Source organism: Notothenia rossii, assembly GCF_949606895.1.
Source record: "Notothenia rossii genome assembly, chromosome: 5".
Taxonomy (NCBI): domain Eukaryota; kingdom Metazoa; phylum Chordata; class Actinopteri; order Perciformes; family Nototheniidae; genus Notothenia; species Notothenia rossii.
Window position 1 is genome coordinate 81,756,003 of NC_136903.1, and position 17,485 is coordinate 81,773,487.

The 17,485-nt window shown below is 40.1% G+C and overlaps 1 protein-coding gene across 4 annotated transcripts in view; it reads left to right on the forward strand.

Moving 5' to 3' along the window:
* Nucleotides 1-17,485, forward strand: part of slc2a9l2 (solute carrier family 2 member 9, like 2) — a 147,897-nt gene that overhangs the window by 32,083 nt on the left and 98,329 nt on the right. For all 4 annotated transcript variants that reach the window (XM_079682204.1, XM_079682205.1, XM_079682207.1 and 1 more), the window contains 2 exons: nucleotides 5,612-5,744; nucleotides 16,756-16,943. In XM_079682204.1, the coding sequence (XP_079538330.1) occupies nucleotides 5,612-5,744; nucleotides 16,756-16,943 (321 nt within the window). The remainder of the gene's footprint in view (nucleotides 1-5,611; nucleotides 5,745-16,755; nucleotides 16,944-17,485) is intronic.

Here is a 17,485-nt window from a genome sequence, read left to right on the forward strand (position 1 = left end):
GCAGCACACATATTTCTAAGCCAGTGAATTTTGGATCAAGCTGCTTTTGAATAGTTTCTATACACATGCCGTACTGCATGAAGGCTTGAGTAGTGATGTGAATAATCTGTTTTCTTTCAGCTTCATCACTTCTTTTCCATGATTTTGGATTAAACACGATTGCCATTTTCTGCCTCGAAACTTGAAAGTAATTCAATTTATTCCTCCCTTAATCAATGTATATTTTCAATGCAATCCTTGCCCTCTTAAGCTTTAAATCCCCTCGTTCAGCTATAGTGGTATTGTTTTTAAAGGTCAAATCCTTTGATCTGGTCAAATCAGAGAGGACTTGACCAGATTCTCCGCTCCTATTTTTCTTCTTTGTCACTTTTTGCTGACATTTGCACAAAGGCATATTGTCCGAGCTTACAGCAAAGCCGGTACTCATTCTTTATGTATGAGTATTGGTTCGTCCTATCCATCATTCCAACCTGCAGACCACCTTTATAAATATCATATGGAGTCTTCACGCCGCCTCTGTTATGTATTCTTGTTACCTCTGCCACAACCTTCAGGATCACAAGCATCTCGGACATAAACGACTACAATGGCACCTTGATATTTGCTAGCCTTTGGTTATGAGACTCAAACACTTTTCTCTCCGTGGAGGCTTCTGTTAATGGGAGCCGTTCTAAGATGACACTCTTTCTGGGGGTGCAAAATGGTGATAAGCTTTGACAAATGATAATTATTCTAACCTTCATGCTTAGCCACCGACCTTCTCCCAGTATAGGGAAACATGTTTATTCCAGCCTTACATCACGAACAGGCTTATAACCGGTCTGTCACCGGACTCCCCCTGAGACACTGAATGCATCCACATGCTTAAAATGAAGCTTACTCGAGAAACATCGCTCAATGGCCACGATGTGCCTTTAACTATACTCTAAATTCTCCATCAGACCAGCCTTGGCTTCAGAGGACTGTGTTAATGGGCAGAAGAAAAAAAAATCGATGGTTCTTATATGTGTGGTCCATGTAGTGCAATTACTCTTAGATGGTTTCCAGGCTATTACCGGAGTGATATGGTATTTTTTGTTACCTATACAGTAACTACTGTGTGTGCACTGCATGTGAATCTTTTCAATTCCTCAACAATAAAGTACACAGTATTATGTACATGCACTGACAGGAAAGGAGCAACAGTAACCACCAAGCATTCAGTGTTTTAAAACTCTCTATTGAAAAAGTACTTTGCAAGGCCTGTGTTTGGGAATTTTGATGACAAGCTCGTTGGCTTTATTTCAGTCAAATCTGATAAACATTATGGTATTGCTAAAATGTAATTTGGAAAATAGGAAAAATCTATGTCATAGTGTATGTTCTGTGTAGTCACATTATATGAAAGGTTAAGTTCAATAGGGTTAGGGTTTTCACTTTCTTGGCAAGAGTTAGCTATAACGATTAATACCAAACACTGTAAATGTACATTTAGAGTGAGTAGCTTACCAAATAACTTGAATCAGGGTGCTGTAGTGGGTACAGCGTGCATGATTCAGTACATTTTCAGAAAAAAGTCAGTTATTTGTGGGCTGACTCGGTCATTAAAACAGGGTCTACAAGCTATTTAGATTTGGCTTTCCTTCTTATGTCAAATGTATGCACACCAGAGTCCTGCATCCCCGGGTACCCGATGGGTGACCCGCAAAAAAAGTGATTCGCGGGTGGTATTTTTTCAAACGCTTTTTTCCGGGTTCGGTTCTGGGTAAAACAAAGATGATGCGGGTCGCGGGTGTTGCATAATAAATATATTAAAATTATAATAATTTAGTTTAATGTTTATATCCTCAGACCTCTCCCCCGCGGGACCGCGCATAATCATAACCTCTGCAGCGCATCAATCTGCTGCTGAGAGGGCCACTGTCGAAATGGCTTAGGTGAAGCTCACTGAGAATACAGCATTTTCCAACACTTCCTCAAGAGTGAAATCCAACGTCTGGGAGGCTTTTGGTTTCATCCTAGATGGAGAAAATAACCAACATCCCACGCTTTTTGAGACAAATAATAATAATTGCACGTTTTCACTGCTCATATATATGCGGGTTCGGGTCAGGTTGCGGATCTTGTGCCGACGGGTCGGGTTGCAGAACTAATTGGTAATATGTGCGGATAGCGGGGCGGGTTCGGTATTGCACGTAGCGGGTACGGGGCGGGAGCGGGTCTTGAAAATCCGATCCGTGCAGGACTCTGATGCAGACCCTATCTGAGTATTTCTTGCTTAAGTCAATCAGAGCAGATAAGCCTTTTGAAAGAAAGGGGCTTAAAGAGACAGGCACTGAAACTGAGCATTTTAGAGAGAGTATAATACACAGGTATATTCAGACAGACGGTATGAAAAAAAACATCCTTTTTCCACAGTATGGCATGTTAACATGTTCTAGTAGGAACCCCAATGTGCATGTATGAACCTGAAAATGAGTATGATATGTTCCCTTTAATATTCTCAGATTAGGATAGCACACAACTGCAGGGGCCAGGTTTCAGTTTGCTCTTCTGACAGACCAGGAAAATAGGCTTAAGGCACGGACACACCAGGCTGATTATCGGCGTCGGTGGGCGTCAGGCCGACGATGAGCATCGACACGCCCTACTCAGATTGGTGTGTCCCGCACCGTTGGGTCTTTTCAGCCGGGCCGACGCCTTTTCGGCCGAAAACCCGGCAGTCGGCCAAAGGCAGTCGGCAAAAGAAATCACTCTGATTGGCTGTTCAGCTAGCGAATCAGTGCATGAGAAGCGAAACGGAAGTGAGGGACCCAAACAAACTATTAAGAAGGCAAATCTGAGATTTCATTTACTGTAACTCCAGCTCTCGACACAGGTTCGGGAAAGCCCCATGAGCTTCTCGCTGTAGAGTGAAAATGGAACGCACACGCTATTTGTTATTTGTTCATATCACACAGTCTGTTCTTCTTCTCTCGGTGTATCACGCAGTCTGTCTTCCGGTTGTTGCCTCTTTTGAATGACAAATACACACTGCCACCTGCTGGTAAGGGGAGTTATTGCCACTCACACATGCGCAGTTCGTATGTGCTACTTGGCCGTCGGCTGAAGTCTTTGCGGTGTGTTCCAGTGCGACACATGGCCAAGACGCAGAGACGCGATGCAACAGTCGGGGTCCATCTGTGTCAGTTCGTTGTTGTCAGATTGGTGTGTCCGGGCCTTTAGAGAGGAGCTGGCATTCATTACAAACAGCTAAAGCCAGAGTTCTTCTTCAGATCCTGGCAGATCCACAGATCTACACCTATGTCGTATAGCCTGAGATTCTGGTGACCTAAGGTTTTTTAAGAACAAGATTTTGATTTATTGAGAATTTAATGTGGCAGGGTTGTTGTGTTTATCTTTTTAACGCCAGGAAAATATGTAGCCTCACATAATTGGCAGAATACTGAGCCCAAATATTTAAAAGGAAAGCAGAATGTGGAGATGCCATTTTTATATTTTTTATTTCCAGTTGGAGTAGGAAGAAGAAAATAAAAGTGTTATATATATAAACTGCCTTCACCACTTAATTGCTCTTCTAGGATAAGAGAACGTAAAAATATTAGTTGATCCCTTTTTTGCTGTAATGCACCTTGTAATCCATCACACATTAGTATCTAACTAGTTTACAGTCTGTTTCAGCTACAGACACAGCCTGGCCAAAACATCCTAGCCCAGTTAAAAAACAGCTATTGGTGCACACACAGTGCGTTTTTTTCTATACTGCAACTCAAGCCTTAAAGATTTTGTGTGTGTGTGTGTGTGTGTGTGTGTGTGTGTGTGTGTGTGTGTGTGTGTGTGTGTGTGTGTGTGTGTGTGTGTGTGTGTGTGTGTGTGTGTGTGTGTGTGTGTGTGTGTGTGTGTGTGTGTGTGTGTGTGTGTGTGGGGCAGATTAGTATAACCTGATTAGCGTTGGATTGTGTTTACACCAGTAACTGTCAATATATTTACATTATCTAAACCTCCCTTGGTAACTCTTTCTATTGTATGTGTTTGTGAGAAGAAAAACACTGCCAGCAGCCAGTGATAATGTGCTGTATATCATTCATACCACACATTTTGAAGTAAAACATTCATTTCTTACAAGATGCGTATAGTATAGATGCTGTAATGCAAGCATTGATCTCAGAAAACTCAATTATTTGTGTCACAGCGGCCACAAAGAGGTCAGATCCAGACGCCCACTCTCATCTCCAGCTGGGATAAGACGATCCACAGATCAGTTCAGCGTCCTTACATTTACTCAGCTCGGCAAGGATTTAGTGCAGAGAGGATCATAGAGAAGTTGGACTGTTACCAGTGTAGACAAAGTCATTATCAGGCAGAGGCAAAAATGCCAACTGCTTACATTTTCTCATATTCCAAGAAATGTCTCTAAAGTTGCAACTTCAAAATAAATAATTGAAGATTCGCCCACTAACTATAGTTCATCTAATTAATTTGTCTAATTTTTAATAGTTAATCCTATCTTGAAAGTATTTTTTAAGACCTTTTATTTTTTAAAGATCAACATGGAGGTAGAGGTCCGCATTAATTGTTGGATATGTTACTTAGGACCTACCTATATTTTGAGCTATTTTCTAAAATCCTATGGAGAAACCTCATTGCTATTTGTGGAGGGAACCCATGTGCAGCTTACTTCCTGGTTTTAGAGCGCATCTCTCTCTCCTCTTCACACACCACACTCTTCGCGGCACACGTACTTACAGCCAATCAGCTCTGAATTATGTGAGATGACGTATGGTGGGGATGGCAGCTCAGTGCCCCTATGGTCATTATTCTTTTGCCACAAACATTAAATAGGACAATACTCTGAGCATGCGCAGTGTAGTTTTTACAGTCACCGTTCACTTAGACAGTGAGAGGGAGGGGCATGATCGGGTTTTGTCCCACATGGCTCTAAACAGCTCAATAGGCACACACTGTAGACACTAATTAGAAGAACACAGACTAAAACATCAATGTACAGACAAATCAGATGATTAAACATGATCTTAAAATGTTGTAATCACTATTTGTAATACTTTCTGCTGTGCCCCACCTGCCCCTAATGACCAGTTGCCACTGTATATGAGTAAGTGCATCCCTACAAATGCATTTGTGTTCTCTGCATCGTGTAGTCTCCATGACAAAAGACACAGTTTCCTCCATTCCTGTTCTTGAAGATTCAACCACAATACAGCTTATATCTATTTATTATTCATGGGGACATTTCACATATTCACCATTTGTATACAGAGCCTAACATACTGTTGTTATTGCTTATTTAATGCAGCCTCTCACTCATACAAACATTCAAATCTTTCTTGCTTTAAAGAAACACATGAATTGCATCACTTTCATACCGTAAGTCGCTTTCACATTTAGAGGATTGCCTTAAGCCTAAGCATTTTTCCGACTGAGATGGTAACTCATTGAAATGATGCATTTAACCTTATAATAATGACTGCTTGCATACATTCTTAACAAGAGTTTCATCTGCATTCACTTTTTCCACAGATTAGTTTTATCTCAAGTCTTTGTATAGTATGGCATACATTAAAAGATTGAAGCTTTGATGTAGTTCTTTTGTTGATTTTTTTTTTTACTGCAGGAAACTAGATGGAACTACCTGTTTACCTTCCTCGCATTGCCGGCAGTTCTGCAGCTGTGTGTGATGCCCTTCCTGCCCGAGAGTCCTCGCTACCTGCTGATAGAGAGGAGGGATGAAGCCGGAGCAGAGCGAGGTACTGTATTGCATGTGTACAGAAACAGATGTGCCCTCCCTCTCTTCCTATCTGCAGAATGCGTAAATGCTGCCACACAAGGATTCAAATACATTGTTCTTGTAAAGGTTTTAATCTGGTCTATATACCAAACACATCCACACTCTTCTCACGCTTAAAACATGATTCTAGAGGGAAAGAGAAGTCAAGGCACAATTGCACAAATGACTATAGTACTGTATATCTGCAGGAGATTGATAGAGTTGTTTACAAGGACCACCGCCTCATTTCCCATTTCTGGGACTTATGGCTTTAACAGTATTTCACAATTGTTTTTGCTCGGTTTTCAAAAAATTGTTTCGCTGTGCAAACCCCTAAAGCAGAGGTGCCCAGTACGTCGACCGCGGTCGACCGGTCGACCGCGGGGGCAATGCTGGTAGATCGCGAGTCATTCATAAATTAAAAAAAATCCAGCTCCGTTAAAATAGACAAAACAGGTTTTGATCCCTCCTCCCTTGGCCTCCCTGCCACTTAATTCAGGAGTTGACTTGATTGACAGAAAAAGCGACCTATTGCTTTCCAGTCTGTTAACCCAGAATGCAAAGCGATACAAAATCAGTCAAGTGCCGGGAGAGACAAACAACAAAATGAGTGCGGGAACGAGCAAAAAGCTAAAGACATACCACTTCCACACAGAATGGGAGGGAGAATCTTTTTTTGTGATGTCACATTCAAAGGTTATTTGCCTTATTTGTAAAGCAAGCGTCGCTCTGCCAAAGAAAGGTAACGTGGAGAGGCATTATCGGAGTGTTCACAAGGCATATGACAGCGACTTCCCTCCGAGTAGCGAGTTGAGAAAGAGAAAGGTCATGTATTATTGCTACACAAACATTATCTCTTAGTCTTAGTGTCGCCAACTCGTTTCTAACATGCAAAAAGACAAACAAATGCGTCTATGGTCGGTGTATTTTCTATCTTTCCAATCCAGAAGAGATCTCTCTCTCCCCCGTCTGTTTGCAAGGGGGCGGGGCAGTTTACACACACGCATCTGCTCCATGCAGCAACACACGGAGGAGATGGTGGAGAGAAGCGCTCCAAGGTGTGGTTACATGTTACCCGTCTTGAGGTGGACAATGCTCGTCACCAAAAGTGTTTAGCATGTAAGGGCGGTAACACGAGCAATTTGTCTAAACATTTAGCAAAAGTGCACCACATTCAGACGGAGGAATGCACCGGGTTCGACTGTCTTTCTAGTAGCTCTGTAGCCCCATCCACGAGTAACGTTTCCACGTCAGGTGTTATGTATGCTAGCAGCAACACACGGAGTTAACTACATTATACAAACATGGGTTAATGATTAGAGGTAACTGAGTTATTTATTTTGTTAAAATTTCAGCTATTCTGTTTCCAGTTCTGTCATCAGATTATTTAATAAGATTTGTTAAAACATTGTTGTTTCTTTTGATGTGAAATATTATTTATTTAATTCAAATAAAAAGCAATGTTAATTTTGTTCACAATTTGTTAAGTTAATTTAATAATATATGTATTTTTGAATCAAGTATTCATCTTTATTGTCTTCATTGTTAGTTTCCACATGCCTAAAACAACCTCAAACTAAATCTAAAAGTTGATGGCTAAATAAGAGCGTTTGAGAAATTGCGCAAGGCACACAGTAGTAGTCCGAATAGTCGATTAATCGTTTCATTAATCTATAGATTAATCGATAATCAAATTAGTCGTTTGTTGCAGCCCTATTGTAGTTATCCCATGTAAAAATAAAACGTGTTATTCAGCAACCCTTGCAATTTGGGATTTTATTTTTGGTTGGTAGACCTCGGTTAGCTGCTCATTTCAAAAGTAGCTCACCAGCCAAAAAAGTGTGGGCACCCCTGCCCTAAAGGATAAGGGTTAAGTCTTTCTTGTGGTAAATCACATTTAAATCCATATTCCTGTTCATATTAGACATTGCCCTGTAGCTTTCATGAGCAGATACTAAAGGATCAATCGGTTCTACATGTTTTATCACATTACATTTAATGCAATGTACTTCTGTGAAATAATGTAGTTACATGAAATCTATATGCCGGATCTTGACAAACCAACACTTTCAAACTTCAGACACTTCATGGGAGTAAATATCATGGGAGTTTGTAGAATGTTAAAAATATCATGAGACGGCACAGCAGGGGGCAGAGCTCAAACTGCATGTGTTTAAGAAGCATGAAGACAAATGTGATGTCAGATATGACTTTGATCTGGTTTGACTACTTTGATGTTTATTCCCACACATTACATATGGGGGCTTTGTGAATATTTGGTTGCTTGTGTTACTCGTAATGCTAAACCTAAATAAACATATGTATCAGTTATTGAGACACAAGGTCACAACTGATCACATAAGATCAAATAAAGGGGGCATTGGTGAGATGGAGATGTGCAACCTGGCACAAAGTTCAGAGCACTATGGCACAACGTACCCCGAGGCTTACATGTGCAACATATCACCATAGTCAAGTTATGAAAGGCATCAACATTTAAACAATAATTTTAAAGGAAATAAAATATCTTATTACATCTGATTTAAAACTAATCAGATCTGCCCTCAAAAGTGATAATGTTAGGAAGATAAGCTGCTATCTTCGTGGCATATACAAGTAATCAATTTGGTTTCTTAAGTTTCAAAGGACAACACCATTGTTCTAAAGCAGGGGTTGGGAACCTTTTTCCTCTCAAGGGCCATTTCAATTGTTTCAACATCCTCCGAGGGCCGTACAAATGATTGACCTCTGCTTAAAAATTCTAAAATCACAGCCCATTCATTTTGCCTTTCTTTCATGCTCTGCAAAGAAAAAGCAACCTCTTAATCCAGATATCTTACCATGACTCGCGCATGCATGCACGTGCACGGTTGTGGCATGACCACCAAAACAGAAAGATATGGACACAAGATGTGTGCAATTTAGTTTCCTATCCATGTTAACATGATTTAAGTGGGGGGGACCTAACCTCCTCTAGGGGGGTCCGGGGGCATTCCCCCCCCGGGGAAGACTTGTTTTTAAATGTTGAAGTTAAAAGCATCAATCTGGTGCACTTTGAGAGCAACATTAGGAGATCTATGGATACATCTCTCAACACCCATATGAAACAGAACTGGAAGCAGATTTATTTTTCTTTATGAATATTTTACAAATCACTCCCCTTTCAAACTGTATTCTTGTTTATTAACAACTTTTTTTTTACTGTCATATAGTATTTTATACCTGTTTACTTTATTCTCTTATTTTTTTATAACTATAATGATCATATAAAGATGTGCCTTTACCTCACTGGTTGTAGAAAAAGCTTCTTATATTCATTAGCATAGCTAGCTAACCAGATGCTAATAACAACAAAGTTATTGACTGTATGATCAGTATGACAGATGAACAGATCGCCACTGGGCTTTCAACTAAAGACACAGCGACGCAGAAACTGCGGCATGTGTACGGCTCCTAATCTGAAGTGCCGGAGCCGCGTTCTGGTGCTCTCCGTCAGAACTACACCCCAGTCAGACGAGACATATACCACGTGATGGACCCTGAAGTTGGCCAGGAAAAACAGGAACTCGCTTGTTTAATTATTTTGCGGTCTAGATTTCTTAAAAATAAATTCTTTTTTGCGTGTGTTTATAAATTACCTCAAGGGCCGTATCAAATGGTTTTTGGCTTGATGCTGCGGTAACGCCTGCCAGACGGCAGCAGACATTGCAGTTTGTGGCTGGGGTGATGGGGGTCTTTTATAATCCTGTTGTCTTTCTTCCTGAGCCGCTTGGAGTAAAGGTCCTCCATGGATGGCAGCTCCGTCCTGGTGATTTTCTGTGCAGTTTTCACCACCCTCTGTAAAGTCTTACGGTTGAGGGCGGTGCAGCTGCCGTACCAGGCCGTGATGAAGCCAGTCAGGATACTCTCTATGGTGCACGTTGGAAGTTGCAGAGTATCCTGGAGTCCATGTTGAACCTCCTCAGCCTGCGGAGGAAGAAGAGACGTTGTCTCCCTCTCTCCACCGTAGTCCCATTGATCTCTCTGCTGCTTCCTGTAATCCACAATCAGCTCCTTTATTTTGCTGACTTTGAGATGGAGGTCATCACAGTTTAATCATATACCTTATGCTTTGAAGCATTGCAGTATTGTAGAATGCTCTATTTTTAGACAATTAAAGGCTTTGCACACCCAAACAGGTTTGACTGATTAGACCTCCGCTCAGGTTGAAGGTATATTAATGCTGACATTTATGCAAGGTCACTAGAACCCATGTACCAATAAGTGTGATAAAGGCTTAATCTTTCCTTTTTCAAGCTGTGCATCAAATATGAGAAACTGAATTAGTATGCCTACACAGTCCAGAGAGGAGGTCTAATCAGCCAGAATCATAAATGAACACTTATCAGAGTGGGTTTACCAGTGGACCTTTGAACTTACAAATGATTAAAATATCTAAGGTGAACTAGATCTGAATTTTTAGTTTTTTTTTTGGGAAGTTGCATCATTTAAATTATGCCAACTTTAGCCATTAGCCGTTCACAATTGCAATGTTCCCAAAATTACAGCTGTTGAAATGTTGCTACCACACACGTCACTTTTTATAGAATTGATTTAATCATTTTTAAATGTTGTGAAACTACATAAGGGAAATATGTTGATATTTAACAATACTTAATTTTCTTATACCATAATTCATATGCCACACAAATATGACTAATTATGTTGAATACTGTAGCTAAATACTTTAAATCTTAAATACTGTAAACTGAAGCTATCATAACCAGAAATTGAGGAAAGAAAACTTCAACGAAAAAAGGGAAGTTTTTAAACATAATAATTTGTCCTATCTTCCAGGCATGATGACAGGAAGGAACAGCATGGGGTAAAGGCATGTTTCAAACGGCATGTATCAACAAGGTCGTTAAAAAAAAAGGCATTTCAGAAAATACTTTGATCTGTTTTGTCTGACAGGTTTTTTGCTGTTTGCTAGCTTTTTTTTTTATTCACTTGAATTCATAATGAGATATCAGTTTAAAGAGGGTAGACGTAGACTCTCAAATCCTTTATTGCATCTAAATTTGCCAATTTGGCAGTACAAATGACCGGCAAAATGGCAGATAAATAGTTAGAGAGCGATGCAGCTTATCACAAAACTTGATTCCTTTTATTTAAACTTTAAATTCAAGGACGGTGCTTTCACTTCTCTTGATGGAGCAATTTTTAGCCCACTCTCGATTTGCCATCTGTCTTTGTAACTGGTTGCTCTCACCAAATAAATAATTCCAACCGTGAGTCTGTTCAACAAATTGCAATCAGGAAATGTGCTACTTCTCTTTTGAACCTACACAACAAACAAAAGGTGAAGTGAGCAATAAGAGAACTTTGAGAATCAAGCACTTGTTAAGTTTACAACCGTAACAAAAGTTTCTGTTAACAATTTCCAAGGTGATGGTGACTGGCAGTCTGAAAAGGTCCTTGAGGTAAAGATGAGTATCTGGCAAAAGAACATTTTGCCTGAGTCTGAACAGCGCGACAGATCGAGGCTTTATCTTGTGTTACAGTGCTGCGGTTGGGGAATTGTTGTCAGCATACTTGTAAGGGCGGCCATGTAGTGTCCTATTATCACACACTGTCGGAGAGGAACAGCGTGTTCTCTCGAGCCCCATCCCGTCTCTTGTCATGTTGTATATCTGTATTTACCCTCCGCTCCAATTATAGGAAAAAACAATCGGAACATTTTGTAAGCTAAAGGCCGTCAGTGGAATTGCTGAACTGCACTTAACTTTAGGATCCTCGACTTCACTGTATTCAGTATTCTGTTTCTCTCGTTTATGATTTTTACCATTGAACATCTACCTTTTACAGAGTTGAGACTAAACTAAAAGATACAACATGAGGCCTCACCTTCTCAAAGCACCAATTCAATCACAGATTATACCTTGAGCTTGTTTGTTGTCTTTTTTTCTGCTCTCTGATGTTTCAGGGGCCGCCGTCACCGGTCTTTGATCTACTGCAAAGTGTGGGATTGAATCCAGCAATGTCCTTTTGTGTCTTTCTGTTTTCAGACAAATCAATAAAATGTTCTTACCAAAGCTCTTCACTAAGCCACAACATAATACCGCTGATTGGTTTTTACAATGACAATGGTAATTATCAATAACCCTATCAGTTTATTTTCGAGTCAATCCCAATAAGTCCATCCGGGTGCCCTTAACAACTCACTAAAGTGCAAACAATGTGAACAAATCTGCAGCTGAAAAGGATCTCTCTGCTTAACAAATGCAATGCTTCCTCCAGTTAGACTAACATCTACCACAAACTATACTTCCCAGTTGCTTTGGTAAAATAGCTTCAAACTTATGAAAAAAGTGATGTAGAGTATATATACATTTTTACACTACGATTGGCAGCATCAGTATGGTCTAATGGGCTTGGGGCTGAGAACCAGAGTAGGGACACTGCTGTATATACGGACTGTGCATTTCTGTTTTGGTCTTCTTATGGGAAATGTTGACAATAATACAAAGAAATATAGAGCAGCCTTGAAAGAATTCAACCAAAAATGCCTCCAGATCAACCCTATTTTCAATCCCGTTCAGAAACTCTTTAAATATTTAACATCTGTGTCAATGTTAGTTTTATGCCAGAGCAATGTTGTCATTTTTCAAAAGGTCTATCAGTCAGACTGGTGTGCACGCTGCTAGTGATCACCACACCAATGATAGGGAGTGGAGCCCAACTCTCCTCCTGCAGGGACAATGAAAAGAGACTTCCATCCGTGGGGACGAAGGCACTGTCACACGTCCCATCTCCAAACATCAATATTTCATTTCATTTGCATTTGTACCGCTCATGGTACGCAAAACCCTATGTACAATAATTGCCAACAAAACATGTCTCTACAAACACACCATTGACACAATATCATGTCAAACAGCTGACAGCACAGTATGATCCTGGATTGGAGCAGGTTTCCATAGTTTCTATCAGCAGGGAGAACCAATTGAACACTAATTTCCATATACTCATCCCGGCGATAATTACATTGAGGTAAGATGTCATGGTGGGAAATGTATTCTGGAGACAGAAGGTTATTTTCAGCATGGTGGGATCTGCACTCAACTGAATACACTTTTTCTCGTTGCCTTATTTTTTTTACATGAGATAAAATACATTGTCTTTATTTAAAATGAAGATGTACCTTTTTACATCACTGTAGTTGTTTTTTAAAATAGGGTTTTTTAGATACTTATCATTTTCACAACTGAAAAATGGTAAGACGGTTGTTTTTATGGATGCTGCCCAAGACAGAAATGAACTCTAAATATTTGTAAGTAAAACATGGTTACAAAGATGAGTCCTGGTTTCTCTGAACTCAACACTTTTGAGGACTTATGTGTTAGAGCAGGGGTGCCCACACTTTTTTGGCTGGTGAGCTACTTTTGAAATGACCAGCTAACCGAGGTCTACCAACCAAAAATAAAATCCCAAATTGCAAGGGTTGCTGAATAACACGTTTTATTTTTACATGGGATAACTACAATAGGGCTGCAACAAACGACTAATTTGATTATCGATTAATCTATAGATTAATGAAACGATTAATCGACTATTCGGACTACTACTGTGTGCCTTGCTTAATTTCTCAAACGCTCTTATTTAGCCATCAACTTTTAGATTTAGTTTGAGGTTGTTTTAGGCATGTGGAAACTAACAATGAAGACAATAAAGATGAATACTTGATTCAAAAATACATATATTATTAAATTAACTTAACAAATTGTGAACAAAATTAACATTGCTTTTTATTTGAATTAAATAAATAATATTTCACATCAAAAGAAACAACAATGTTTTAACAAATCTTATCAAATAATCTGATGACAGAACTGGAAACAAAATAAATAACTCAGTTACCTCTAATCATTAACCCATGTTTGTATAATGTAGTTAACTCCGTGTGTTGCTGCTAGCATACATAACACCTGACGTGGAAACGTTACTCGTGGATGGGGCTACAGAGCTACTAGAAAGACAGTCGAACCCGGTGCATTCGTCCGTCTGAATGTGGTGCACTTTTGCTAAATGTTTAGACAAATTGCTCGTGTTACCGCCCTTACATGCTAAACACTTTTGGTGACGAGCATTGTCCACCTCAAGACGGGTAACATGTAACCACACCTTGGAGCGCTTCTCTCCACCATCTCCTCCGTGTGTTGCTGCATGTAGCAGATCCGTGTGTGTAAACTGCCCCGCCCCCTTGTAAACAGACGGGGGAGAGAGAGATCTCTTCTGGATTGGAAAGATAGAGAATACACCGACCATAGACGCATTTGTTTGTCTTTTTGCATGTTAGAAACGAGTTGGCGACACTAAGACTAAGAGATAATGTTTGTGTAGCAATAATACATGACCTTTCTCTTTCTCAACTCGCTACTCGGAGGGAAGTCGCTGTCATATGCCTTGTGAACACTCCGATAATGCCTCTCCACGTTACCTTTCTTTGGCAGAGCGACGCTTGCTTTACAAATAAGGCAAATAACCTTTGAATGTGACATCACAAAAAAAGATTCTCCCTCCCATTCTGTGTGGAAGTGGTATGTCTTTAGCTTTTTGCTCGTTCCCGCACTCATTTTGTTGTTTGTCTCTCCCGGCACTTGACTGATTTTGTATCGCTTTGCATTCTGGGTTAACAGACTGGAAAGCAATAGGTCGCTTTTTCTGTCAATCAAGTCAACTCCTGAATTAAGTGGCAGGGAGGCCAAGGGAGGAGGGATCAAAACCTGTTTTGTCTATTTTAACGGAGCTGGATTTTTTTTAATTTATGAATGACTCGCGATCTACCAGCATTGCGGTCGACCGCGGTCGACGTACTGGGCACCTCTGTAAGAGTATGTGACACAATGCAACTCTTTAGTATTGTTTCAGTCCTTCCCCTGGGTGCAGATTGTACATAACATCTGTTGAATATCAATTATAGGTACATTATGGTGAAGCATAATGGCTTTTGGCTTGACGTTTTTTCTCCAAGACATACAATATCGAATTCCTGCCTTGTGCACTGCACCACGAACAGCTGTGTTTGCAACCGCAGACACACACATCCTTCATGCCACCCTGGAGACCCGGACATGTCTTCCTGCCCCCTTGGTGGTTCCTGTTCACACTGTTCGCCCCTCTCCACCACATCCTAATGATCTGCTTTTAGTCCTGCTCGGTGTACTGTATATGGATTTGCTATTCTAGGTCGTGTCCTTAGCCTGTACCCACCTTGAATTCCCATAACCCAAGGGGTAGTTAAAGGGATTAAAGTGAGTAAAGAGGTTGCTTTAGACCCACATATTGCCTCCAGTCCATGACCTTCAAGTTCAAACAACCTTCAACTGATGAAGTTGAAAATGATTGCTAGAAACCCGTTCAGCTATGCACATACAAATATTGAATATCGATGTATTTCTGTTTTTTGTGCGCCTTTTGACTGTTAGAAAAACATAATTAATGACAATTTTGTAACGTTTATAATTTTCATTACGTAACATAACATTTAATTCAGCTGACGCTTTTATCCAAAGCGACTTACAATCAGTGCATTGAACCAAGAAAAAACAAACTCAAAAGCAAGAATCCTGCCGGTACATTTAGCGATCTATAGTCCAAACCAGTTGAAGTGCTATTGCAATTAAAGCCAAACCTTTAAAGTGCTACGTACATAAAAGAGTATGATTTATTTTTCTTTTATTGGCCAAGATGCAGGCAAAACGGTTGGGTTTCAGTCTGCGACGGAAGATGTTTAGGCTTTCTGCTGTCCCGATATCACTCGGTCGTTCCACCATTAACGAACCAGAAAAACAAACAGCGTTTTTTGTAAAGGGTCCCACTCATAGTGAGGGGGCTGCAAGCTGATCGGCCGACGCAGAGCAAAGTGCACGCCATGCGTTTAATAAAATAAGTTGCTTCATCATAGAAATGGCTTTGAATTATAGATGATAATGATTGCTGATATAAAGGATATTAATGTCTCTTGAGGACAACCTGGATTCAGCCGAGAACAATAGAGCATATTTGAACATTCACTTCTTTCAATTACTGTGGCTAGCAGATAGAGAGAGGGCTGCAATAAAAGGTAATATAGTGATGATGAATTATGTATCTGAGAGGAAGCATTTAAATTGACGACATGGCGGGACCACAATGCAGCCTTAGGGTTTGTCACAAATCCCTCTTGACTGCAATTGGTGGACTCCTGTGAAGTTTCCTAACTACAGTAGCAATGAGTTGTGTTTATTTTAATTGTTCTCATCAACATGTATTATATGTATTCCTGAGGCCTAATTTATGTGTTGAATGCAATCCCAATTGGAAAGGCAATCCCTCATTACAAAAAATCACTACTTGGATCCACTCATTATGTATTTTCTTAGTGCCACCCCAGGTCAGTAACTCCACTTACAACCTTGAGTAAAAAGTAGCTAATTGACATATTTCCCTTTTTTTACTGTGAAAACATTAAAAGGTGAGATTAAAAACTGAAATTATTTAAACCACAAACTAATTAGCATTGTCACAGGGCTACACTTTGAAAGCATAAACAAAGCCATGCATTACAATAACTAAGTTGGCTGATTCTGTTTTGCGCAGAAATTCTGCCCCTCCAGTAACGATTCAGCTGGGAAATGTAATATCCGCACCGATCACGCAGCCTGTCACCTGGCAACCGAGGGCTTGCATTACCCAAATTACCCACTTTATGGAGGCCAGATTAAGGAACACAAGTCACAGAATACACATCACAAATATGCAGCGTCTTATACTCACTCAATAAGACAAGTGTAATACAGAACTTCTGATTTGAATTTAGTCTTATTTAGCGTTCAGTTTTTAACTAAATTGATCCATTTACAAGGAAAGGTCTTAATTTCCTTTGGATAAATACTCATCCTCTTTGATCTCAGAATGATGTTTGCTTTTATCTTTGGATGATTTGAACACTGTGTGTGTTTCTGTGTCAGCTTTCCAGAGGTTGTTGGGGAAGAAAGACGTGTCTCGGGAGCTGGAGGAGGTCCATGCGGAGTCTCGTGCGCAGGACAACGTGCACACCGCCTCTGTGCTGCAGCTGCTGCGGAGCCAGGCTGTTCGCTGGCAGCTCATCACCATCATCGTCAGCATGGCCTGCTATCAGCTCTGCGGCCTGAACGCTGTGAGACCCCTGTCATTATCTCACTTTACTCCGAGAGTCAATGAAATCCTGTTCTTTAGAATGCATTATTACTCTATTGTATTTTTGAAAATCAGAAATGTCTTTGCTATTTATTTTTGATCATTTGAAAATGTTTTAAGCATTATATAAGAATCAATATTGCAAAATTCAGTTCAGAAAAATAGACAACCTTCTTTTAAAACATTTACGTGACAAACATGCTACAGTTAGACTTTCTTAAAGATGCTCGGTCACACCTCAAAGTAAACATTTTAAATCTGTTTGGGCATGAAGAACTGATTTCTGTTCTGTCCTATCAGAGTCCTTTTAGTGACAAAATGACCGCTTGTCAGTGGATCAGGTGTAGCAGCAAATTGCAGTGCACAGGTGTGACCCAGTAATTGTTGACTCTTTAAAAAGAAAAAAAAAGAAATAGGTTTTTTTTTTTTTACTCAATAAGGCTATGCGTTAAAATAATGTAAGTCGTTTTTTTTCTAAAATAGATTGTATCTTTCCAAATGTGCCCAGCACGCCTCTGTTTA